Here is a 26,225-nt window from a genome sequence, read left to right as displayed (position 1 = left end):
CATTTTTTTCTCTTTACCAATCTCATTGCCCTTCTCTGCACCTGTTTAGCAGTTCTACATCCTTCCTAAAATGAGACACTCATATAATGCAATGTGTACATGCATGGCAGGACAGGATGGGAGAAGAGTTTTTTGTTAAGAATCACATAGAGTCTAAGGCAGTACACCTAGATAATGTGGATGGCAAGTGCAATGTTGAGTCAGTTTGGTGTGACATAAGCACTGGGAAAACTAAAATGAGAATAAAAATCTTCTATAGGCCAAATGTCTTTGATGAGTGAAGTGAACAACTACACAGGCAGATTGAGTGGGACAGTAGGTTGGAATATCTCATAATTGTGACTTTAACTTACCAGATATTGACTGGAACTTGTGGTTTGGTTACTCACATAGTAGCAGAAATTTTCCGGATTTATTGCTTGACTATTTTCTGCAGCAGCATGTTAGAACAGTAACAAGAGAAAATAATACTTTTAATCTGATTATCGGCAGTGACTGATCATCATTAAGAACATCCATATAATGGAACTATTAGGTGGCAGTGATCATAATATAATTATGTGGGATATATTGAAAGATACTCCTGTCAAGGGGAAGGGATGTTGCATTTGTCAGGCAACTGCAGTTGTCTGACACAGTTTTAAAATTCCTTTCAGTAGGACCAAATGATGATATTATCAACTGCAAATTCTAAATGGGAGGCATTCAGGAAAGTAATCATATAAGCTGCTAAGCTTTAATACCACTTAAGAGTGGTATAAAAAGCCTTAGCTTACTACATTCACATCTACATTTGCATGTACATTCATATGTGAAGTTTTTAAGGATGGGAATGCTAGAAGTACACAAAGTTATAACTCTGGGCTAAATGATTTTGTTATAATTGAGAAGAAAGTGGAAGAGAAATTGCTGAAGCTAAAAGAAAATAAGGCACTTGGGACTGATGGATTCTGTCCAGTTATATTAAAAGAAGCAGCAGTAGAGGTAAGCAAACTTTTGCCATAATTTTGAGAGCATCCATTCTGGGAAGGTCTGTATAGATTATAGATGTGCAAATGTCTCTTCTACTCACAAGGGGGGGGGGGCAAAATTCAAAGAACAAATTGATTACAGAACTGTAAGCTTGATCTCTCTTCCAGGAAAAATAATTTTAAGATCACCTTGAAAGGGATGGAGTTATATAGCAATCACAACATGGATTTGTGAAGGGGAGGTTTTGCATAACCAATCTGATTAGCTACTATGATGCAGTAACAAAGGTACTGAATGCAAAAAAAATAATTTTGACATCATATTTAGATTTCATTAAAGCATTTAACACTGTTCTACATGAAAGCCTGCTATACAAATTGGAGCTGTGAGGCATTAGGGTCAAGTTACTGACTGCTATGCATAAAGGGTTGGTTGAATGGCAGAGGATAGAAGGTGATTATAAATGTGCACTGCTCTTCTTCTACTGATGCTATTAGTGGAGTCCTTCAGGGTTCAGTGCTGTTCCCTTCTACTGTTTACAGCATTTATTAATGATATTGATGAAGGCATATCAAACTTATTGTCCAAGTTTGACAGATGATACGAAGGTTGGCAGGTGGTTAATGACAGGAATCAAAGCATACTATTGCAGCAAGACCTAGATAAGCTAGGTGGTTGTCCCAAGAAGTGGGGTTTAACCTTGATAAATGCAAGGTACTGGTATAGGTAGTAGTAATCCCAGAATACAGTCTGATATGAGGTTCTCTGAGCAGTGCAGAGAAGTTGCTAGGACAGCTTCTAGGGTTCTGTCAATGATATACAGGAATTTTACCCAGCCTGGACAAAGAAGTGATTATCCCATTCTATATGGCAATAGTTTTGCTGCATCTTGAGTATTGCATGCAGGTTTGCAAGTCTCATTTTAAGAAAGATGTGGATCTCTTGGAACTGATATAGAAAAGAGCAGCCAGATTAGTCAAAAATGCAAAGAGGTACTGTTACTTTAAAAGACTTTGGTTCTGCAAATTGCAGTACTTGATAAGTCTTTAAATGGATTGAATAATTGATGATGGTATTCTAACACTTTCTCAGACCCTACACAGAAGGGGACATAAATTGAAAAAGGATGGTGGCGTTGATAGATGTGTGAAAATTCGCTTTCAGCCAGAGATCAATTAATTTTTGGAACAAACTACCATCAGCTGTTGTGACAGTGCGTAGCTTGAATAACTTGAAGAGAGAATTAGGCTTATTATTAGAGAGGATGGGCAGATGAGGAGTGTAATTTATTTTTTGGTCAATGTTGTATATGCTTGCTTCCTTTATCATTTGTCAGCTCTACTACTGCTACTAATAATAAAACGATGAGTTAAGGGTTCAAGGGAACTGCTAATTTGGGGGTCGGGTAGAGAACCATTGGAATGGTGCAGGTTAGGGATATATAGGCAAAAATCATACCTACACTGTTCCTTTGAGTACTTATGTGTAACGTATAATTACCAGATCTATTCATTGGCCACAATTCATCGCCCACAACTCACCACTGGGAAAATTCATCTTCAGGGTTTGTTTATGTAACGATTTTATATATTTATTTTATAAAATAGTATTTTTTCTGTCACTTGCAAACCAAGTAGTATACCTAAGAGGATATATAAATACGACATTTCTTAATTTTGCTCCAATCCCTACTTTATTAGCAGTCCGAAATGTCTCTCCAGTTTATACAGACAGAAAAAGGAAAGAGGAAGTTGATAATTGGCAGTCACTGCTTCTTTAAAGACAAGCAGATTTAAGAAAAGACTCATTGGAAATGTGAAAAGTATCAAAAAACAAAATGTCAAGTGCAAGTCAGTACAGTTGACGACAAAATTGTTAGAACATGGAAGAAAGAATACAATCATCGTGGTGATGCAGCAGAAGTAAAGCAATGAAAGTTTATGATATAATTTTTACAAGTGCAAAAACTACAAATGAATCACCCCATTACATAATATCAAGTGCAACTAGTGAATGCAGCCTAGTGGCAGCCCCTAACCTTCCACGTGTAGGCAGTATTAAAAGAACAATAAGAAATATTAGAGATCAACATATGTCTGGTCCAGCTCTTCCAAATCACCGTAGTGATATTTCAGTTTCCCTAAGAATATGCCAAAACATGCAATGGAGAACAGTTTTTACTTTTTTGATTCCGGTCCAGAAGAGAAGCGGATATTAATTTTTTCAACACAATGCAACCTCCATTTATTGGCAAAAAGTTACCACTGGTACGCTGATGGAACTTCTAAAACTGTTCCACTGCTATTCCATCAGTTATACACAATACATGGTTTGAAACAGAATCTGTCTTTGCCGCTAGTGTATGCACTAATGGCAAAGTATGTTACCTGACAAGTCAGAATATACCTACATAACTCTTCTACAATAGTTAAAGAATTTAGAGCCATCACTTTCACCATTATCGATAACCATCGATTTTGAGAAGGCGATGATTAGTGCATGTAAGAAGGAATTTCCGAATGCAAAACACTGAGGTTGTTTCTTCCATTTCACTCGGTGTATTTTTCGTACCATTCAGAGAAATAGACTGAAGCAACGGTACGAAACTGAAGCAGATTTCGCATTAAAGCTGCATGTGTTATATGCATTAGCTTTTGTGTCATCAATTGCAGTAGTGGATGTATTTGAGTTTTTATGTGAAAGTGTAATTTTTCCTCCTGAAGTTCTCAGCTGCTTGGAAGATATGTGGATTGGACGTCCACAAAGAAGGCAGCAACGACGGCATCCACATTTTTCACACGGAACGTGGAATTTATTTGAAACTGTTTTTGAAGGTTTGCCAAAGACAAACAATTCTGTGGAAGGTTGACATAGAGGTTTTGAAGAACAAATATCGACCCATCATACAAACATATGGAAATTTAATTTCATTGTTCTATTTTGACTATTTTCTTTGTACTAATAATACTTTTATCTGCAACTCAATTATTTGTAATTATTTTTTTTATCATAGTTATTATAATAATAAAGTATTTAATTAAACTCTGGTGGTGAATTGTGCACGGCGAATTGTGGGTGGTGAACTTTCCAGATACCATAATTACCCTATGCACAGAAATAAACATGAACTAAGTTCAAAAACAAGCAGCAGTCACATACTAATTGGAGCCGACCAGGCTGGCCGGGTGAGTAAAGTGCCTACCTGGCAACCCAAAGACAACCCAAAGGTTTGAATCCTGCCTCGGGCTTGGATCAGAGTACTGCAAAAACCTTGGGAGGTGCATTATGGCCACAGAAGCCAATGCGTCAACAACTTGGTCCTTGAGGTTGTCACAGACATTCTCTCAGATATGCCAGACAAGCTGTACTTGCTACCTGGGAGTCTAAAACGCTGATGGAACTGATATTCGGGTGATACTCAAGTCAAGTGGACCCAATTTCGGCGAAGTCCGGCCGGTCTGTGACAGCCAAATCCTCCGCTTGCACCTTCATGATGGTGGGACTGTTAATAATTCTGGGTATAACCTCCATGCACAAGTACATGGTGGGTGACCACCCAGGTGTGAACCAACGTAAGTAGGGGTCGAGGTGTGGCACCCACACCACATGGAGGAATGCCGCCTCTCTATGTTACCAGGCAATACTAGGTGGTAGATGACTCTCATCAACCGGTGAAATACCACCACTTTGCTTATTGGAGGCTTGAAGTGGTGGAACCCATGTTTAGTCTCTAGAGCTAAGTTCCGGTCAACACTTCCCTATCTCTTCCATCATGCAGTATGATTGATGACTTTTGAGGTTATGATGAACGTTGTGGCGAGATCCAATATTCCTTACATTTCGAGGGTACAGCTCTAAAACGGTGTTCACTAGTTAGTACACCGGACCGAACCTATTGGTAACTCTCTAGGAGGCTTCCAGATCAGCTAGTGTATAATCTTGAAGTTCTCAGTATCTAACTTGACATAACGTGGCCTCGGCAATGTGGTGAGCATTGCCGAGGCCACGTTATGTCAAGGATCTGGGTATATTCTTACCATGTTTACGCCATATCCAAAAATTTCATTACTTCATACAGCATGTCCCACCCACTTTTTCTTACTATTGAATACACCATGAATTGTCAAACTAATAGAGCAAGCTTATCTGCGAAAAGATCTAAACCTCCTAAGCACTTCCTAATTCATTTCACAAATATACGTCATCTTAATTCTAATCTCAATGATGTCCATTTCCACTTGCAGTCTGCCAAACCCCATGTCCTTTTTCTGACAGAATCTCAGTTATCGGTTGATTCAACTGCTGCTCATCTCAGATGCCCAAATTATTCGCTGTATGATTCCTTTCGCCTCAAAGGTGGTACTTGTGCATATGTCCGTTCTGATATTCCCTGTCAGAGACTTGGCAATTTGGAATCTCCTCTCTTTGATCTTCTCTGGCTTAAAATCTCTCTACCTCATCATGTCAAATTCATCCGTTGTTTCTACCGTTCTCCCAACTCCACTATCACTTGGAGCTCTTTGACTTCCTCTCTTTGCAACTTGACTTTCTCCAGTCCAACTTTCCTAACAGTGAGGTAATATTCTTGGTGATTTTAATGTTCACAACTCCAGCTGGCTTCCGTTTTCTAGTCACACCGACCCAGCAGGTCGAGATTCTGAGGCTTTTGCAATTACTAATGACCTAGCACAGATTGTTTATTTACCTACAAGAATACCGGACAATCCTAATCATACAGCCAATACGCTTGATCTTTTTCTCACAAACAACCCTTCTAAGTACACGGTTGAAGTGAGAGGTCCTTTAGGCACTTCAGATCACAACTTGGTGATTGTCTCTTCTCCAATGGAACCTTTATCTCATGGCTATTCCCAACCTCATGTTGTTTGGCATTACAAGAATGCAAAATGGGATGACCTGCGAGACTTCTTTTCTTCTTTTCCTTGGTCGGATTACTGTTTCAAAACTTCTGATGTCAATGTTTGCTCAGATCGTGTCAGTGAAATTATTCCTGCAGGAATGGAATCCTTTATCCCACACTCCACTTTAAAATCTCGTCCCTTATCTAAACCTTGGTTTTCCAATAAATGTGCTAAGGCTGTTCAAGAGAAGAATGTTGCATATCGTAATTGGCTTGTTTCTAATTCTTCAGTTTCATTTTCTGCCTACACCAAAGCTTGCAACAATTGTAAAGCAATTATTAATCAGTCCAAATTAGAGTTTGAACAGGCTAAGAGTAGAAAACTTGCTTCTTGCCCTAATGGTAGCCGAGCATTCTGGTCTCTTGCCAAAGCTATTGGCCGCAACTTTTGCCCATCTCTGCTCCCACCTCTGTCCAAACCAGATGGTTCTGTTATCACTTCAGCCAAGGATAAAGCTGACCTGCTAGTATCCCATTTTTCTTTCAGCTCATGTATTTATGATCTTGGTAAAACACCTCCCACCATTTCCAACACGCTCCATTCAATGCCTTCTGTGGTCTTCCGTCAAAAGGATATCAGAAGGATTTTGATGAATCTTGATGCTAAGAAAGCTCCAGGTCCTGATGGTATTTCTCCACTTGTTCTCAAAACCTGTGCTCCTGAACTTACTCCTATTCTTTGCCGCCTTTTTTCTCTTTCTTATTCCAAAGGTGTTTTTCCTTCTGCTTGGAAATTTGCTCATATCCAGCCAGTTCCCAAAAAGGGTGAAAAATCCCTCCCATCCAATTATCGTCCCATTGCAAATACTTCTACTCTCTCTAAAGTAATGGAGAAATCAATTAACCGCCAACTCTTAAACTACCTAGAAACCTTCCGTTTGATCAACGATCGCCAGTATGGATTCCGTCAGTGTCGATCCACTGGTGATATTCTGCCTTATGTTACCCATTTATGGACTAATTCAATGGAAAGGTTTGGTGAAACACAAGTAGTTGCTCTTGACATCTTAAAGGCTTTTGATCATGTTTGGCATAAAGGTCTTCTAAACAAGCTTCCATCTTATGGTTTGCCAACTGTTTTTAGTTTGTTTGTTTGTTAGTTATTTGGATTTTAGGAGCATTAGCAACTAAGGCCATATTGCTCCGGGAATATGCGGTGGTCATTCCCTTGACCTTTCCGCATCCTCCGTATTTGGTGGTGACGGGCTCGAACCCCGGTCTAATCAAGAAGCGTGTGCTACGCACTGCTGCTCCTTCCCACCTGGCTACCTGTTTTTAGTAATTGGTTATCCAGTTTTCTCTCTGATCGCTCACTGAGGGTGATGGTAGATGGCTCTCTGTCTTCTAACTTCTCCACTAATGTCTGTGTCCCCCAAGGTTCAGTTCTTTTCCCCACTCTATTCCTTTTGTATATTAATGACCTTCTTCCATTGACTGGAAATCCTATCCATAGTTTTGCCGATGATAGCACATTGCATTCAACTTTCCATTTTGAGAAACCTTGTCCTGCTCAATCAGCTTCAACTTCTCGAAAATCTGTTACCAATCCCTTAAATGCCGATCTTCAGGTAATTCTCCAGTGGGGCAAAGACAATTTGGTTGATTTCAACCCTTCTAAAACTCAGTCTTGTCTTATATCTCGCAAAAAGGATTCTTCTGCTCCTATGCTTATCTTTGGTGGCACTCCAATTTCTAGGCAAAATGATATATATCTCTTTTGGGATTACCCTGACTTCTAATCTCTCTTGGCACAAGCACATTACAAATATTGCTTCCTCTGCATCTAAAAAACTTGGTTTTCTCTTTCGCTCTCGCCGTTACTTTTCTTCCAAACAGCTGCTCACTCTGTATAAATCGCAAATCCGCCCTGCTATGGAATATTGTTCCCACATCTGGGGTGGTGCCCCCAAAACCTCTCTCAGGCTTCTTGATTCCATTCAAAAGAGGGCAGTTAGTTTAATTAATGATTCATCTCTAATAGTCTCTCCACTCGCTTTCTCATAGACGTACTGTTTCTGCTGCATGCCTCTTCTACAGATACTTCCATGGGCACTGTTCTTCTGAACTGGCTTCTGTAATTCCCACCCTCTTTCAAAACAGTCCAAACACGTGCCGCCAGCAGCCAACATCCATTTACTGTCCAACTTCAAACCCACAGAACCAACTTTTCATCTTCCTCATTTATTCATTCAACTGCTGTTTTCTGGAACAACCTTCCTTCATACATATTTCCTGAAAAATACAATCTACAGAAGTTCAAGTCCAATGTCAACAAATATCTTCTTTCGTCTTCTCAACCTTCAACACAAGCACGGTACTAACCCTCGTGTTTGGGGTTCACATAAAAAAAAAAAAAAAAAACTAACTAAAAAAAAAAAAAAAAAAAAATATACCAATTGGAAGCGCCTCTGTAGCCAGGTGGGAAGGAGCAGCAGTGCATAGCACACACTTCTTGATTAGACCGGGGTTCGAGCCCGTCACCACCAAATACGGAGGATGCAGAAAGGTCAAGGGAATGACGACTGCATATTCCCGGAACGATATGGCCTTAGTTGCTAATGCTTCTAAAAAAAAACCAAATAACCAACCAATAACAAACCAAATAACCAATTGGAAATTGGTGTTTAAGCAACTGTAAGGAATGCATTAGAGTTGTTAAAACCAAAGAGATACAAAGTTTAATGTGTTTATATAGAAATAAATATAATAAATATTTATTTCTATATAATTAATTTTTTTATTATTTTTCAATTAAATATATTTATTAAATATTATATTAATAAATATATATTAGTTGCCATCATTTTCATGTTTATTTAAAATGTTTTTGCAAAGTTTAATGCAAAAAAAATGCATAGTTTCAGTGCAACTATGAATTTTTAAAATTTTGCACTGAATTCTGAACAATCTGTGCATAAAGTCTATTATAAATGACTAATGAGGCGCCTCATCAGTCATTTATTTCTATAAATTGTAACCCAAAGCGAGAATTTTTTTTTTTTTTTTTTTTTTTTTTGGTAGTTGTTGGCACATCGGCTTCTGTGGCCATAATGCACCTCCCAAGGTTTTTGCAGTACTTTGATCCAAGCCCAAGGCGGAATTCAAACCCGCAACCTTTGGCTTCTCAGGCAGGCACTTTACCCACCCGGCTAGCCCAGTCGACAAAATAGAGATTAGTGATTTATATGTGCATGTTACCATGGCCATCAGCGAGGATATCAGAAAATGGTACTGTCAGTGTGCTGCAGTGATAGACAATAGACTGCTTAGTTTCAGCAGATAATGCCTTTGAATTGTAGGTTACTGTTCATAATATTTAAAAATAGTAGCACTCTTGACTGCATGGATTGTTTTCTTGCAGTTGTGACAGATACCTCTAATATGAACAAATGCGTTTAATAATGACAGTACCTCTTAATTATTGAGAAATGCAACATTTATTTTTCAAAAGGCATTAGAAATTTAGATTAAGTATTTTTATTTATTCAGAAATTTCCATTAGATGAAAGTGACTAATGTTTTCTTTTTGTATTGTTTTAATAATTCAGCCAAAATTTTAGAATATTTATTAGCATTAGCACTGTAGAGGCATATGATGCAAGTAAACAAGCTTATTTAGCATCAGCCAAAAAAAACCCTTCCCATTTCACCCCTCTTTTGACTCCTAAAGTCTGTCTAGTTCAGCCTTGAATTTATTTAAACTGTCAACTTCCACAACAATAGATGGAAGTTTATTCCAGCAATCAACCGCCCGCTGGCTAAAGGCAAATTTCTGCACATCTATTCTACAACCGTCTTTCCTCAATTTGAATTTATGCCCACTCATGTGCAGAGTCTGAGCAAGAGGAAGAATCCTATCAGCATTGAGCTTGCTCAAACCATTCAAAATCTTATTCACCTCAATCAGATCATCTCTCAGGTGTCTAGTCTCCAGATGCTGCAAATTGCAGAAGTTAAGCCTATCTTTGTCACAGCAACCCTTTGCTCCACTCACTAATCTCAATGCCCTTCTCTGTATTCGTTCTAGTAGCTCAACATCTTTCCTAAAATGAGGCCTCCAGACCTGTATGCAGTACTGAAGGTGTGGCCTAACCATTTGCTTATACAAGGGGATAATCATCTCCTTATCCCTGTATAGCAAAATTCCTATGTATCATTGACAAGACCCCCATGAACTACTCTTGCTGTGGCCTGTCTGCACTGCTCAGAAAACTTCATATCCTTCTACACAATTAGTGTCTTTTTCACAAGTCTTTTTCATTCTTCACTACCCTGAGTGTGGTACTACACAGTTAGTATGTTACTCTGGGGTTACTGCTACCCATATGCAGTACTTTGCATTTGTCAATATTAAACTTCATTTGCCACCTCTCAGCCTATCTGCTCAACTTTTCTAGATCCTGTTGCAGTAACGTACCATCCATACGGTCATAACAGCCTTAACAACCTTCATATCTTCTACAAACTTGGACATTAAGCCTGATATACCTTCATCAGTATCATTGATAAATACAGAAAACAACAATGGGCCCAACACTGAATCCCGGGGGACTCCACTAATAACATTAGTCCACAAAGAGTAGTGTCCATTGATTACCACACTCTGTCTTCTCCCACTCGAACATTCCCTTATCCATAGCAGCAATATTGCCCTTAATGCCGTACTGAGGAAGCTGTCTCTTATGTGCAACAGATCAAAAGCTTTCCCAAAATCCAAGTATATGATAATTTTTTCTTTTATGCATCCAGTTCTTTTGTGACCACATCATAGTATCTAATCAAATTGGTCAGACAAGACTTCCCCCTAACAAACCCATGCTGTGTCTGAACTATAACTGCAGTCTTGTCTAGAAGATCCTGCAGTGCTTCTTTAACCAGTGCTTCCATTAATTTCCCTGGAACAGAAGTTAAACTAACATGTCTGTAATTACTTGTAATTACTACAGGAAACTTCTTTTCAGTTTTTTTATTATTATTATTTTTTTTATATTAATCTTTTATGGATAATTTTGGCTTGCCATGTGGAAAAAAGTTGCATAATTAAACAGGTATGGTAGATTCAAAGATTACATGCTTTTTATGCTAGATCTTTTTATGCTTTATGCTAGGTGTTAGCTTAGGGAATTATGTGAACATAGTGAGAATGTATTTTATTTTCACTGCTAGATGACAGGGTACTCAATTGTTAGCAATGTTTGGATGTGGAAATTCATCATCATCAGCCATTTTAAATCCACTGTAGGATGAAGGCCTCTTCAGCAACTTTCCAGTTCCTTCTGTTTTGTGCAATGGCCATCCATTTACTACCCATGAGCTCATGAATTTCACTGCCCATCTCTGTTGGTTTTCCTTTAGCTCCCCTTGGGTACGATTCTGCTATTTTCTTAGTCCATCTCTCATCATGTCTTTGAGCTATGTGTCCTGCCCAACTCCATTTCAGTTCTGTAGTTTTGATAAGAATGCCCTTTATTTGTGTTTGCTGCCTAATCCATGTGTTTCTCTTCTTATCTAACAGTCCGATTCCTAATATAATTTGTTCTATTTTTCGCTGTGTAGTTTTCAGCTTCTCTTCAATTATTTTGTTGAGTGCCTAAGTTTCACTTCCATAAGGTATGGTGGGGAGTATACATTCGTTCATTATTTTACGTTTCAGGCAAATTGGGATATTGCTCCTCAGTTTGTGACTATTTCCTGAATGCGCTCTGTCTGAAATTTATCCTTCTCTTGACTTCCAGCCATTTATCATTTTTTACAGCTGTCCAAGATACGTATGTGAATCCACCTTTTCAATTTCTGTTCTTTCTACAGTTATATCCCTTTCTGTGGCATTCTTGTTCATTATTACTTTTGTTTTAGCCATATTCATCTTTAGTCCTAAATCCTTACTAACTCTGCATAACTGATTAAGATTTTCCTCTAATTCTTTGGGATCTTGGCTTATGGAAATTATTAGATGCGGAAATTACTAGTCTTCAAAATTTCAGTTTATCATGAAGTGTAAAAAAAAAATTTCTGTGAAGTGTTATTTCTTTGTTTTTTTTATACATCTGTTGGTATTTTCTACAAATGTTTTTGGTTGTGTTGAATTTTCAGGTTTGAGATGTAAATCTAATCTGTATTTCAAAAAACGAGGAAATTTTGATCTATGGCTAAAATTGTTCCATTAAGCTAAAGTTAGAAAAATGCAAAAGAAAGAAAAAAAAAAAAAACTTTTTATTTTAAATTTCAGTCCATTAGTAGTTCCCCTCCCCCACTCTTCCTGCACACATAAGTAATTGCTCACAAGAGCAAGAATCTTGGAAAATGACACCATGATAACTATAAACCATTATGGTTACCACAGTTTCATGCCCAGTTTCTTCTTGTGCTTACAGTCATCAGCCCCATAAAAAATGTACACATTTTGTGTTGATGAGTTTGAAATAAAAATTTTTGTCATTGTTTTGTATGATGAAGAAGAAATTTCCTGGTATCATTCAAGACGAGGAAAAAACGAGGAAATTTTGATCTATGGCTAAAATTGTTCCATTAAGCTAAAGTTAGAAAAATGCAAAAGAAAGAAAAAAAAAAAAAAAAAACTTTTTATTTTAAATTTCAGTCCATTAGTAGTTCCCCTCCCCCACTCTTCCTGCACACATAAGTAATTGCTCACAAGAGCAAGAATCTTGGAAAATGACACCATGATAACTATAAACTATTATGGTTACCACAGTTTCATGCCCAGTTTCTTCTTGTGCTTACAGTCATCAGCCCCATAAAAAATGTACACATTTTGTGTTGATGAGTTTGAAATAAAAATTTTTGTCATTGTTTTGTATGATGAAGAAGAAATTTCCTGGTATCATTCAAGACAAAAAAAAAAAAAAAAAAATCTTGTAGTGGAATGTTTCTAATGTGGGAATAAATTTTGGTGGCTGTCTAGAATGAACATTTTGTTCTAGTTATAGAACAGTTATAGAACATTTTGTTCTATAATGTTATAGAACATTTTATAGAACAAGTTATAGAACATTTTGTTCTATAACTTGTTATGAAGCAAAAATCAATCCCTACATAACATCTGGTGAGTATGGGCTTGGCACACCCAGGGTCCTGAGCTGGATATCATCAATGTTCTCTTTCTTGGTGATTCCCTTCTACTTCTGATTCTTGTTCTTTCTCTCTCTCTGTCTCTTGCCCCCCCCCCATCCCTCTGTGTGTTTTGTTGGGTAACTCAGAAATTTTTTTTTGGCTGATACAACATAAGCCTCAGGCTCCCTTGCACTATATGGCTAATAATAATAATAATAATAATTATTATTATTATTTTTAAAGTGCTCTTGAAATCAGTAATGTATAAAATGGAATAATGTTTCTGTATACTCTTGCAGAATTTTAATGGAAATTCATGTGTGGGACAAAGTCACCCACTAGGGATAACTTCTCTTCAGTTTGTTTTTTTATGAACTTTTAATTAAACAAAACAAACAAAAAAAAAATTAAATTCTGCATATTCACTCTATTGCTACCGAAGGTAGTTAATTAAAATGGAAACAAAATTTTCCAGTTTGTTTTTACTCTAAAAATGCTTGTGACCAATCATCCAAAACATCTAAAAATTATTACAAAACTAGGTCAAAGATACACCCCTCCCAAGATGACTCAGTTTATTTCAAAAATATTGCTTGCAGTCTAATAAACAACTTCCCCGGCAGAATTCAGGGATCCTGTCACTAATCATTACTTTTCATTTGATATTGTGTACATGTATATAGGACATTTCATTCTTTCTAACTGTTTCAAATTTTTTCCAATGCCATTAATATATGATGGCAGATTTAATATTTTTCCATTTTCTTGTGACCTATTTATTTTAATTATTGATTAGTGTAAAGAATGTTCTGTTTAAATAACTTCCTGACTACTTTGTGTGTTGATTTAACTCATAAGCTTTCTAAATATTTAAAAAAAAATTCAATTTGATTTGAAAAACATGTTCTGCATGCGTTTAATTCCAGATTAAAATTAAAATTTAATTTAACATTTAAATATTGAAATATTTAACTTTTTTTATTTGGAATTTTTAATTTTCAGGTGATAAACTTAATTTTACAATGGGTCTTTTTCAGAGAGAAGATCCATCTCTAGGGAATCCCAACTTCTGGGATGAATTTTTTCTTTTAAGGGTATGTAATAGATATTTGATTTGATAGACAGATAATGTATGACTGTATGAATTAAATATGAAACTACCCTGCAGATTGGAATTACTATTTTAAACAATTTGACTTTTGTTGAATCAGTGAATAACGAATAAAAATGATGAATACCTTACTTTTTTTGCATATTTGCTAATCTATATGTTAGCTGTAATTAAAATAATATATGAATTAGGTTCAGTTTAAACTTGTTCAGAGGTATTTGTCTGTAATATGATTGGCCATTTCATTCAAAGTTATTCTCGACATTAAAAAAGATATTGCATTGTTTAGCCAAGCACAGAAACCTTTTTTTGTGGAATTCTTTTGTTTCTTGATGAAAGTAATTGTGGACAGCTTTCTGCACTTCAGCATCCGAATGGAATTAACATTCCTTTGCCGCTTATATTGTGTTTTATACGGTTATGGATGTTATGTGAAAGAAAGATATGGATGGTAACGAGGATGCCCTAACAGCAACCATCGTATTTCATGTAACTTAGTCTTTAGTGGGTTCAGGGACTTGGGTACCACAACATATGCTTGGTGGTACCACCAAGCATACGTTGTGGTACCCAAGTCCCTTACTCAGTGAGCAACATAGTTTAAATATCACCCTTGTGGAATTGCTTACACAGTCCACTGTTGTCATATGCTGCCAGCTCTCTACACTTATAAATTCTACAACAGTAAGCTGGTCCATTCTGTTTGAATAGTAGTAGTAGAGTCTAATGCAATGATTTGTGATCTCTCATAGTTATTTCAACCGATCACCTTTCAAACCTATCTCATGACTATCTTACCACATTCCACTCTGCCGATAGATGTATGTGGTGTGGGCTGACAACATTCTCAAATGTCCTCTGAACAAGTTTGGGATGAACCTACAATGTATTAATTTGGTCTCTTTCTGACTAATGCTAAGTTGCAAAAATTTGGCATAATTTATTTTATAATTACTTTGTGAAATAAATTTCCATTGAGTCTAAATGTTTCTGAATTCCTTTATAGGCCAATGTGTCATATCTAGAACATAAATTTGAAACTTTAACAAGTGAGGAAATAGTACAGCAAAAGGTAACATTTTCATATCTTAAGCGAGTGGCATATTTGATCATATTTCATATTCATATTAATTATAATTCATATTAATTATATTTCATATTCATTAATTATATTTCATATAATTAATTTGAATTTTTCTAATAGATGGCATAGGATGCATTACCTTTATGTATTAAGTGCAGTGGACCCCTGCTTTATGATTGGTTCACTGTCTGATCAAATCACTTTTACAATGGACTCCCCATAATAAAACACCCATCACTATGTGATAAGTAGTAAGTGCTGGTCATCATGATCACGCTTGTAAATTGCATATTAATTCTATTAAATGATGATTTTAATAAGCAAAATTAGGATTTATGTTATCCACAGGCTATAAAAGTAAAAATATAAAGCATAAATTTACACTTCATTAATTTACCAATTAACAAAATTAAATGATATGTGATAATTGGAAGAATACTTTCCACAGGTTAGCAAAACAAAGGTAAATTTATGCTTACATACATAGCTTAATTAGTACTGTAATATAATAACTGATATTTCTGTTCACTGACTTTTTTTTTTTTTTGTTGTAAAATTTAAAACAGTAAAAAAGATAAGCAATCAATAACAAAGAACACTTCACCCACAAATTGCAACTAACGTGATATGGGCAAATAAAATATGGAGTAACAAGTTTATGAGGCTTAAAAAACAGGAATGAAGAGAAGATTCTGAAAATTTGTTTTTTATATGATTGAAGATTTCAGTGAAGGAGAAACACATTTCACCATAATAATGTAAAAATCCACAGAATTCCAGCTATCGGTATTATTGCAAATGCAATAAGATCGAGATTACTACCTGGTTACAAAATATTGCACAAACAGAAAAGCCTAATAAACAGGAAACTTCAAATTGTTTTTATTGTTTTATGGTTGTGACCTTTAGAAGTGTACATAATGGTAGACAAGGTTTTTTTTTTTTTTTTTTATGAGAACCCCAAACACGAGAGGTATTATAACCTATAGTACTTAGTACCGTGCTTGGGTTGGAGGTTGAGAAGACGAAAGAAGATATTTGTTGATATTGGACTTGAACTTCTGTAGATTGTAATTTTCAGGAAATACGTATGAAGGAAGGTTGTTCCAGAAAACGGCAGTTGAATGAATAAATGAGGAAGATGAAAAGTTGGTTCTGTGGGTTTGAAGTTGGACAGTAAATGGATGTTGGCTGGTGGCGGCACATGTTCGGACTGTTTTGAAAGAGAGAGCGGGAATTATAGAAGCCAATTCAGAAGAACAGTGCCCATGGAAGTATCTGTAGAAGAGGCATGCAGCAGAAACAGTGCGTCTATGAGAAAGCGAGTGGAGAGACTCTGTTAGAGATGAATCATTAATTAACCTAACTGCCCTCTTCTGAATGGAATCAAGAAGCCTGAGAGAGGTTTTGGGGGCACCACCCCAGATGTGGGAACAATATTCCATGGCAGGGCGGATTTGCGATTTATACAGAGTGAGCAGCTGTTTGGGAGAAAAGTAACGCCGAGAGCGAAAGAGAAAACCAAGTTTTTTAGATGCAGAGGAAGCAATATTTGTAATGTGCCTGTTCCAAGAGAGATTAGAAGTCAGGGTAATCCCCAAAAGAGATATATCATTTTGCCTAGAAATCGGAGTGTCACTAAAGATAAGCATAGGAGCAGAAGAATCCTTTTTGCGAGATATAAGACAGGATTGAGTTTTAGAATGGTTGAAATCAACTAAGTTGTCTTTGCCCCACTGGAGAATTACCTGAAGATCGGCATTTAAGGAATTGGCAGCAGATTTTCGAGAACTTTAAGCTGATTGAGCTGGACAAGGTTTCTCAAAATGGAAAGTTGAATGCAATGTGCTATCATCGGCAAAACTGTGGATAGGATTTCCAGTCAATGGAAGAAGGTCATTGATATACAAGAGGAAAAGAGTGGGGGAAAGAACTGAACCTTGGGGGACACCGGCATTAGTGGAGAAGTTAGAAGACAGAGAGCCATCTACCATCACCCTCAGTGAGCGATCAGAGAGAAAACTGGATAACCAATTACTAAAAACAGTTGGCAAACCATAAGATGGAAGCTTGTTTAGAAGACCTTTATGCCAAACACGATCAAAAGCCTTTGAGATGTCAAGAGCAACTACTTGTGTTTCACCGAACCTTTCCATTGAATTAGTCCATAAATGGGTAATATAAGCCAGAATATCACCAGTGGATCGACACTGACGGAATCCATACTGGCGATCGTTGATCAGACGGAAGGTTTCTAGGTAGTTTAAGAGTTGGCAGTTAATTGATTTCTCCATTACTTTAGAAAGAGTAGAAGTAATTGCAATGGGACGATAATTGGATGGGAGGGATTTTTCACCCTTTTTAGGCACTGGCTGGATATGAGCAAATTTCCAAGCAAAAGGAAAAACACCTTTGGAATAAGAAAGTGAAAAAAGGCGGCAAAGAATAGGAGTAAGTTCAGGAGAACAGGTTTTGAGAACAAGTGGAGAAATACCGTCAGGACCTGGAGCTTTCTTAGCATCAAGATTCATCAAAATCCTTCTGATATCCTTTTGACGGAAGACCACAGGAGGCATTGAATGGAGCGTGTTAGGAATGGCGGGAGGTGTTTTTACCAAGATCATTAATACTCAAAGAAAAATGGGATGCTAGCAGGTCAGCTTTATCCTTGGCTGAAGTGACAACAGAACCATCTGGTTTGGACAGAGGTGGGAGCAGAGACGGGCAAAAGTTGCGGCCAGTAGCTTTGGCAAGAGACCAGAATGCTCGGCTACCATTAGGGCAAGAAGCAAGTTTTCTACTCTTAGCCTGTTCAAACTCTAATTTGGACTGATTAATAACTGCTTTACAATTGTTGCGAGCTTTGGTGTAGGCAGAAAATGAAACTGAAGAATTAGAAACAAGCCAATTACGATATGCAATGTTCTTCTCTTGGACAGCCTTAGCACATTTATTGGAAAACCAAGGTTTAGATAAAGGACGAGATTTTAAAGTGGAGTGTGGGATAAAGGATTCCATTCCTGCAAGAATAATTTCGCTGACACGATCTGAGCAAACGTTGACATCAGAAGTTTTGAAACAGTAATCAGACCTAGGAAAAGAAGAAAAGAAGTCTCGCAGGTCATCCCATTTTGCATTCTTGTAATGCCAAACAATACGAGGTTGGGTATAGCCATGAGATAAAGGTTCCATTGGAGAAGAGGCAATCACCAAGTTGTGATCTGAAGTGCCTAAAGGACCTCTCACTTCAACCTTGAAGGGTTTAAGGTACTTAGAAGGGTTGTTTGTGAGAAAAAGATCAAGCATATTGGCTGTATGATTAGGATTGTCCGGTATTCTTGTAGGTAAATGAACAATCTGTGCTAGGTCATTAGTAATTGCAAAAGCCTCAGCATCTCGACCTGCTGGGTCGGTGTGACTAGAAAACAGAAGCCAGCTGGAGTTGTGAACGTTAAAATCACCAAGGAAAATTACCTCACTGTTAGGAAAGTTGGACTGGAGAAAGTCAAGTTGCAAAGAGAGGAAGTCAAAGAGCTCCAAGTGATTAGTGGAGTTGGGAGAACGGTAGAGAGACAACAGATGAATTTTACACAATGAGGTAGAGAGATTTTAAGCCAGAGAAGATCAAAGAGAGGAGATTCCAAATTGCCAAGTCTCTGACAGGGAATATCAGAACGGACATATGCACAAGTACCACCTTTGAGGCGAAAGGAATCATACAGCAAATAATTTGGACATCTGAGATGAGCAGTAGTTGAATCAACTGATAACTGAGATTCAGTCAGAAAAAGTACATGGGGTTTGGAAGACTGCAAGTGGAAATGGACATCGTTGAGATTAGAATTGAGACCACGTATATTTGTGAAATTAATTAGGAAGTCCTTGGGAGGTTTAGATCTTTTCGCAGATAAGCTTGCTCTATTATTTTGACAATTCATGGTGTATTCAATAGTAAGATAAAGTGGGTGGGACATGCTGTATGAAGTAATGAAATTTTTGGATATGGCGTACATGTGGTAAGAATATACCCAGATCCTTGACATAACGTGGCCTCGACAATGCTCCCCGCATACACACTACTCGGACTCCCTCCAGTCACTATCTGGCAGAGTAGAGGTAGCAAGATTATACACTAGCTGATCCGGAAGCTTCCTAGAGAGTTACCAATAGGTTCAGTCCGGTGTACTAACTAGCGGCCGGCCTGCGAACACCGTTTTAGAGCTGTACTCTCGAAATGTAAGGAATATTGGATCTCGCCACGACATTCATCATAACCTCAAAAATCATCAATCATACTGCATGATGGAAGAGATAGGGAAGGGTTGGCCGGAACTTAGCTCTAGAGACTAAACATGGGTTCCACCACTTCAAGCCTCCAATAAGCAAAGTGGTGGTATTTCACCGGTTGATGAGAGTCATCTACCACCTAGTACTGCCTGGTAACATAGAGGGGCGGCGTTCCTCCATGTGGTGTGGGCGCCACACCTCGACCCCTGCTTACGTTGGTTCACACCTGGGTGGTCACCCACCATGCACTTGTGCATGAAGGTTGCTCGAACACCAAAGCAGTCCCTTCCATCATTGCATGCTCAAATACTAGCATGTGACATTTGCTGACACTGCAGCCAAATCAGCAGCCCTGACAAATAAAACTTGACCTGCCAGTCCCCTATACAGACTACAAGCAAGTAATCCACAGTAAGCTATATTCGCCGCTAATAACAGTCCACCAACAGCAGTGTCATTTGGCCCCTCAACATTGGCACATATGCGTGGCGAGGGGATCACCCAGTGATGAAGCTGGCCTTCCAGATTAGCTCAATCACTGGGATCTAACACCCATACCTTGGTTCCGGAGTTACATCATTGGAATCTGGCATGTGCAGCTGTGTGCCACAACCCATGGAAACTTGGAAAGGGGGCGTGGATCTTGGTCCAGCCTTAATACATCATTTTGGCCCTTGTTTCGACAAGACAGAAGGTCCCAGACCTGCCCGATCAATTGGGCGGTTCTTACTGCTAGGGTCAACTGTGTTCCAATAAGTCTCCCTCCCTTTGGTCCTGTGATGGGATCAAGGCTTATTGGAAACATGGGTATGCTGCCCCTAAGCCAACTTGGTGTCCCATTCATGTATGCTTGTTATGTTTGTTATTTGGTTTTTAGGAGCATTAGCAACTAAGGCCATATTGCTCCGGGATATGCAGTGGTCATTCCCTGACCTTTCCGCATCCTCTGTATTTGGTGGTGTTGGGCTCGAACCTCGGTCTAATCAAGAAGTGTGTGCTACGCACTGCTGCTCCTTCCCACCTGGCTATGGAGGCGCCTTCCGTGTATGCAGTACCTGTTAGTTTTTGAGTGGACGTCCCCTTGTAGGACTCCATGGTTGGTGAGGTACTTAGGGCATCAGAAATTTTTATCTTACTCATCTGAGTAATTTAAATCCTATTTCTTCTGTGGTCCCAACCTAACCAATCAGAAGATACCAATAATTTAAATTCAGAAAGACCCAGAACTGAGGATAAACCACCATCAGTGACACCTCCTTTCCTCATTCTCCATTCCACGGAGAGAGCAGGCACTTGGGAAAATGTCACCTTTCTTCATCTAGAAAGGTTGATAGGATGACCAAAATCTGTCAGAATTTTAGTTGAGGCTAGAAGCCAAAAACACACAGCAACTTCTGAAAGCCACATCGATAGGGGGAATATCTATCATCGTTATCCCCCATAAAACCCTGAATCTTTCATGTGGAGTCATCAGAGTGGGATCTTCTTCATGTCTCTGAAGAAGAGATCTGCTCTGAATTGAGAGACAGAGGAGTGATGGGAGTCAAAAGAATATCGAAGCGGAAGGATGGGAATCTCATCCCGAGTTCTCATCGTAACATTCAACACCGTTGAATGTTACGATAGTCATGGTGTCCAAGTTCCATAAAGGCAGGCTATTTAAACTGCCTGGTGAGGATTTATACTCTGAATCCACCCAGGTGTTTTAAAGGCCAAAAGTATGGCCACTCTCAAACAGCTTGTCGTGGGTTCCCTGCTTGTGCTCGCTGTGGTACTAAAGACCACAAGAGCAAGGAATGTTTAGCTTCTAAGCCAAGTTGTACAAATTGCCAAGGAGAACACCCTGCATACTCTCGAGCATGCCAGAGATGGAAGGATGAAAAAGAAATCCAAAAACTAAAAACAGAGCTGAACATCTTTTATCAGGAGGCCAGAAAATGTATCCAACCAATAAATAGCGCCAAGCCCTATATGCCCAGAAAGCTTCTGGGAAAAGTACCATCAGCACTAAGACTGATATGACTATTCCACCAAAGGAATCATTTACTCCAATTGCATGCTATTTATTAAGTTCCCAAAAGCCCACCCAAAAATCACAGTCAGCTGCCACCCCTATATCCATACTGCTTAGTGCTCCACCAATTCCAAAACAGTGTTTAGAAACTCCAAAGAAATTGGAACATCCACATGCAATCCAAGAAATAATGGATGTAGACGATAAGGAGGTACAGGATGAATTAATCCTGGAACTCTTTGCGGAAGAAGAGGAAATGGATATGGGTCAATGCCCATTCTTTACAAAGAAAGAAAATTCCAGAACTGAGAAAACAAAGCCCTCAGCCCTTCGAAGCCATCAGACAGACCACCAAAATCTAAATGATGGCACTAAAATTTTTACAGTGGAATTGCCGTGGATTCTGTCAGAATTGTGACGACAAGGCCCTCCTCCGTGAGCATCAGCCAACATGCTTTTGCTTACAGGACACACCTGTCGAAACGTACACACCTGTTGAAAAGACACACCTGTCAAAACGTACTGATTCAGGAAATGACCTATAATTATTTACCTGTGCACTTTTAGTGATGTAATTGCCCCGGTCACTTGTACGACATCACCGGATTTCTCTTCTCCCATTGGCTATCCCACCCTCACCATTGGGAATTCTCAAGGTTGAATAAACATCACTATGTAATTATTTACCTGCATTTACATAGGTCACTTAGGAAAAGCCTTTTGCTTTGGGTTCCATAATGCATGAGGAATATTGTTGCATCCAAAAGAGCAGGACTAAAATATTTAATGAAAATATTTACAAAATACTAAATTATTTACAATCATACTCTACTATATCGGGATGATAGGTCCCTTCATTAGCTGACATTAAGGGCGGAAACATGCTATTATCACTTCACGAGACTTGACTCGTATGCACATCTAGCGTCAAATGTGGGGGAGCTATATTTACCAATCTTATTGGTCATTAACCAATACCATTAACTTTTAAGAACAGCTGAAACTCAGCAAGAAAAACACTAAAAGCTCAGGTAACAGTTTTGATTAGACAGGTACTGATAAAAAGAAGCTATTAGTTATAGGAAAGTCAAAAACTCCACATTGAGCAACAGAAATGTGTGGATGACCAGCAAATTATTTTTGGAATTTTTAATAAATTCGATAAGGAGTTAATTTCAAAAAAAAAAAAAAAAAAATTGCTTTTGGATAACTGCATAGCACATTCAAATGGGAGCACCAGCAATATAAATTTAATATTTTTTCTTGCAGATACAACATCTAGCATACAACCTTTAGATTAAGTAATAATAGAAACATTAAAACCTTTTTACAGAAGAGATATGAGGAAAATGATTATAAGTATTATTGATGAAGGTGGAAATAAAAGTGCTGGAGAAATTGGAAAAAATTAATTATTAGATGTAGTTCACATGTTAAAAAAAAAAGATTGGGATGATAACTGAAATGCAGATGTTAAATGCTTTAGCAAAACAATTTATTCAGAAGGATCAAAATTACAAGAGGGGAAATGGACTAGAATCAAGATTTTGATGAAGAATTAAACAGTTGTAATTTAAGAGATGAAGATATTGCAGTAATTCCACATTGACGGAACACGATATTGCAGTCAATATTTTAAAAAACAGAAATAGAAAATTTGGAGTAATATGGTATGATAAGCATAGAATGTAGACTTTTTTTTGCAAGATATAAGACATGATTGAGTTTTAAAAGGATTGAAATTAAATAAGTTACCTTCACTTCATTAAAGAATTAGATCAGTATCACCTGTAGATCAGTAAAGAGGAAAGCATCCCAAAGAATATAGCCATTTGTACAAGGTCAAAAATGATGCAATTTCTCATCTTAAAGACAACATGATTTAGTTATCTTTAGATAGCTTTTAATTAACTAATTGGGTATTTTTTTTATTTCTATTATTATTGTTTTTTTCATGAAAACCCCAAACAAGAAAGGTATTAGAACCTATAGTACTTAGTACCACACATGGGTGGGAAGAGAGACGATATTTGATGCCATTAGACTCGAATTTCCATAGATTGTAATTTTCAAGAAATACATGTTGAGGAAAGTTGTTTCAGAAAACTGAAGTTGAAGGGATAAATGAGGATTAGTAAAAGTTGATTCTGTGAGTTTGAAGTTGTACAGTAAATGGATGTTCATTGATCATGGCACATGTTTGGAAAAGAGATGGGAGGCATTACTGAAGCCAATTCAGAAGAACAGTGCCCATGCAAGTATCCTCAGAAAAGGCATGCAGCAGAAACAAAATGTGTGTGAGATGGAGAGTGGAGGTACTTTGTAAGAGGTGGGTCATTAATTTCATTGCCCTCTTTTGAATGGAGTCTGGAAGCATGAGAAAGGTTTTTGTGTTAGAGTGGATCTGATACTAGTACAGAGTGAGTAGTTGTTTAGAAGAAAAGTAATCCTGAGAGCAAGAGAGAAAACCCAGTTTTTCAGATGCAGAGGAAGCAATATTTGTGATGTACCTATGCCAAGAGAGAGATTAGGAAGTCGGGTTAATCCTTAATAGAGATATGTGATATCGTCTAGAAATTCAAGTGTGATCGAAGATAAGCATAGAATGTAGACTCTTTCTGCAAGATATAAGATGTGACTGAGTTTTAGAAGGATTAAAATTAACTAAGTTACTTTCACTTCATTAAGAATTACCTGTAGATCAGTATTTAAGGAATTGGTGGCAGTTATTTGAGAAATTAATGCTCTTTGTACAGGGGAAGCCCTTATACTGGAAGGTGGACTACAATGTGCGCTAATCAGCAGAACTATGGATAGGATTTTCAGTCGTGGAAGATGGTTATTAATATACAAGAGGAAAGTGCAGGAGAAAGAACTAAACTTTGGGAAACACCAGCATTAGTGGAGGAGTTAGAAGACAGAGTCATCTACCATCACTTGCAGAGAACATTCAGAGGAAAAACTGGATACCAAATTGGAAAAAAACAGTCAACAGTCCATAAAATGGAAGTGTGTTAAGAAGACCTTTGTGCTAAACACAATCATAAACCTTAGAAATGTCAAGAGCACATGAATGTCACAAAACATTTATTTCCCTTGAATTTGTCCATAGATGTGTAGCATAAGTCAAATATCACCAGTGGATCGACAATGATGGAATCCATATTTGCTGGTCATTGATTAGATGGTAGATTTTGAGGATAGTTTAGGGGTTGGCAGTTAATGGATTTCTCCATTACTTTAGAAAGAACAGAGGTAAGTGCAATGGGAGAATAATTGGGAGGGAGGGATTTGTCACCCTTTTAACTGGCTGAGTATGAGCAAATTTTCGAGTAGAAAGAAAAACACCAATAGAATAAGAAAGTGTAAAAAAGGTGACACAAAACAGGAGTGAGCACAGGTTTTGAGAATAAGTAGAGAAATAGCCTTTTGGCAGAAGACCCAGGAGGTGTTTGTATGTACTGGGGAATGGTAGGAGGTTTATTAAGATTGTCAATACAAGATTTAGAAGAAAAGTAGGATGCTTGTAAGTCAGCTTTATCTTTAGCTTAGGAGGTAATAGAAACATCTGGTTTTGACAGTGGTGGGAATAGAGATGGGCAAAAGTTGCTGCCAATAGTTTTGGGGGGAAAGCAGATTTCTTGACTACCATTAAGACAAGAAACAAGTTCTCTGCTCTTAGCATGTTCAAAATCTAGTTTTGATTGATTAATAATGTTTTATAGTTGTTGCAAGCTTTAGTGTAAACAGAAAATGAATCTGGTGATTTGGATATGAGCCAGTTGTGATCTGTAACATTCTTATGTTGAACAGCTTTAATGCAGTTATTGGAAAACCAAAGGTTTAGATAAAGGATGAGATTTTATGGTGGAGTGTGGAATAAAAGATTTCATTCCCACAAGAATAATTTCACTGACATGCATGATCTGAGCAAATGACTTCAGAAGGTTTAAAACAATAACCCAACCAAGGAAAAGAAGAATAGAAATCTCACAGATCATCCAATTTTGCCCTCTTGCAATGTCAAACACAAGATTGAGAACTGCCATGGAGAGAAAGGCTCCATTGGGATGCCTAGAAGACCACTCACTTTGACCATATACTTGACAGAGTTGTGTCTAAGAAAAAGGATTGTCTGGTATTGTTAGGATTGTCTGGTATTCTGGTAGGTAAATGACCAATCTGTATGAGGTCACGCTGATTGTTGCATGTCTGTGTGAGGATTGTGTGAGCAATCTGTTTTGTATGTCAGGTTTGTAAAATGAATGAGGAAGTTTTTGAGAAGTTTGGATCTTTTAATTTTTTCTATTAATTTGACTATTCATAAAATATTCATTCATAAAGTAATAGTTGAGGGGAGAATATGTTGTATAAAGTAATAATAAAATTGTTGAATATGGCATACAGCAAGAATATATCCATCTCCTTGACAATGCCCCGGCGCCTCTGTAGCCAGGTGGGCAGGAGCAGCAGTGCGTAGCACACGCTTCTTGATTATACCAGGGTTTGAGCCCGTGACCACCAAATACGCAGGATGTGGAAAGGTCAGGGAATGACCACTGCATATCCCTGGAGCAATATGGCCTTAGTTGCTAATGCTCCTAAAAACCAAACAGACAATGCTCCCCCCACCCAACATACATACTGCTTTGACTCCTTCCAGTCACTGTTTGGCAGAGTACAGGCAAAGCAATTATACACTAGCTCCTCCAAATGCCTCTTAGAGAGTTACCAATAGGTTCGGTCCGGTCCGGTAAACTGTTTT

General features: G+C 37.8%; 1 protein-coding gene across 4 annotated transcripts in view; it reads left to right on the top strand.

Annotated features, from left to right (window-relative positions):
- LOC150078282 (armadillo-like helical domain-containing protein 3) overlaps positions 1–26,225 on the top strand; it is a 405,573-nt gene that overhangs the window by 26,445 nt on the left and 352,903 nt on the right. For all 4 annotated transcript variants that reach the window (XR_016547653.1, XM_090385517.1, XM_090385515.1 and 1 more), the window contains exons 3-4: positions 14,002–14,058; positions 15,082–15,147. Coding sequence is in view for 3 of the 4 variants with exons in the window: in XM_090385517.1 (XP_090241643.1) it covers positions 14,002–14,058; positions 15,082–15,147 (123 nt within the window). In the remaining variant the exon portion in view is untranslated. The remainder of the gene's footprint in view (positions 1–14,001; positions 14,059–15,081; positions 15,148–26,225) is intronic.

The sequence above is a fragment of the Mastigoproctus giganteus genome, chromosome 11 (assembly GCF_048544385.1).
Source record: "Mastigoproctus giganteus isolate SK-2022 chromosome 11, ASM4854438v1, whole genome shotgun sequence".
In the NCBI taxonomy this organism is placed as follows: domain Eukaryota; kingdom Metazoa; phylum Arthropoda; class Arachnida; order Uropygi; family Thelyphonidae; genus Mastigoproctus; species Mastigoproctus giganteus.
This window is presented reverse-complemented; position numbering and strand designations above follow the sequence as displayed.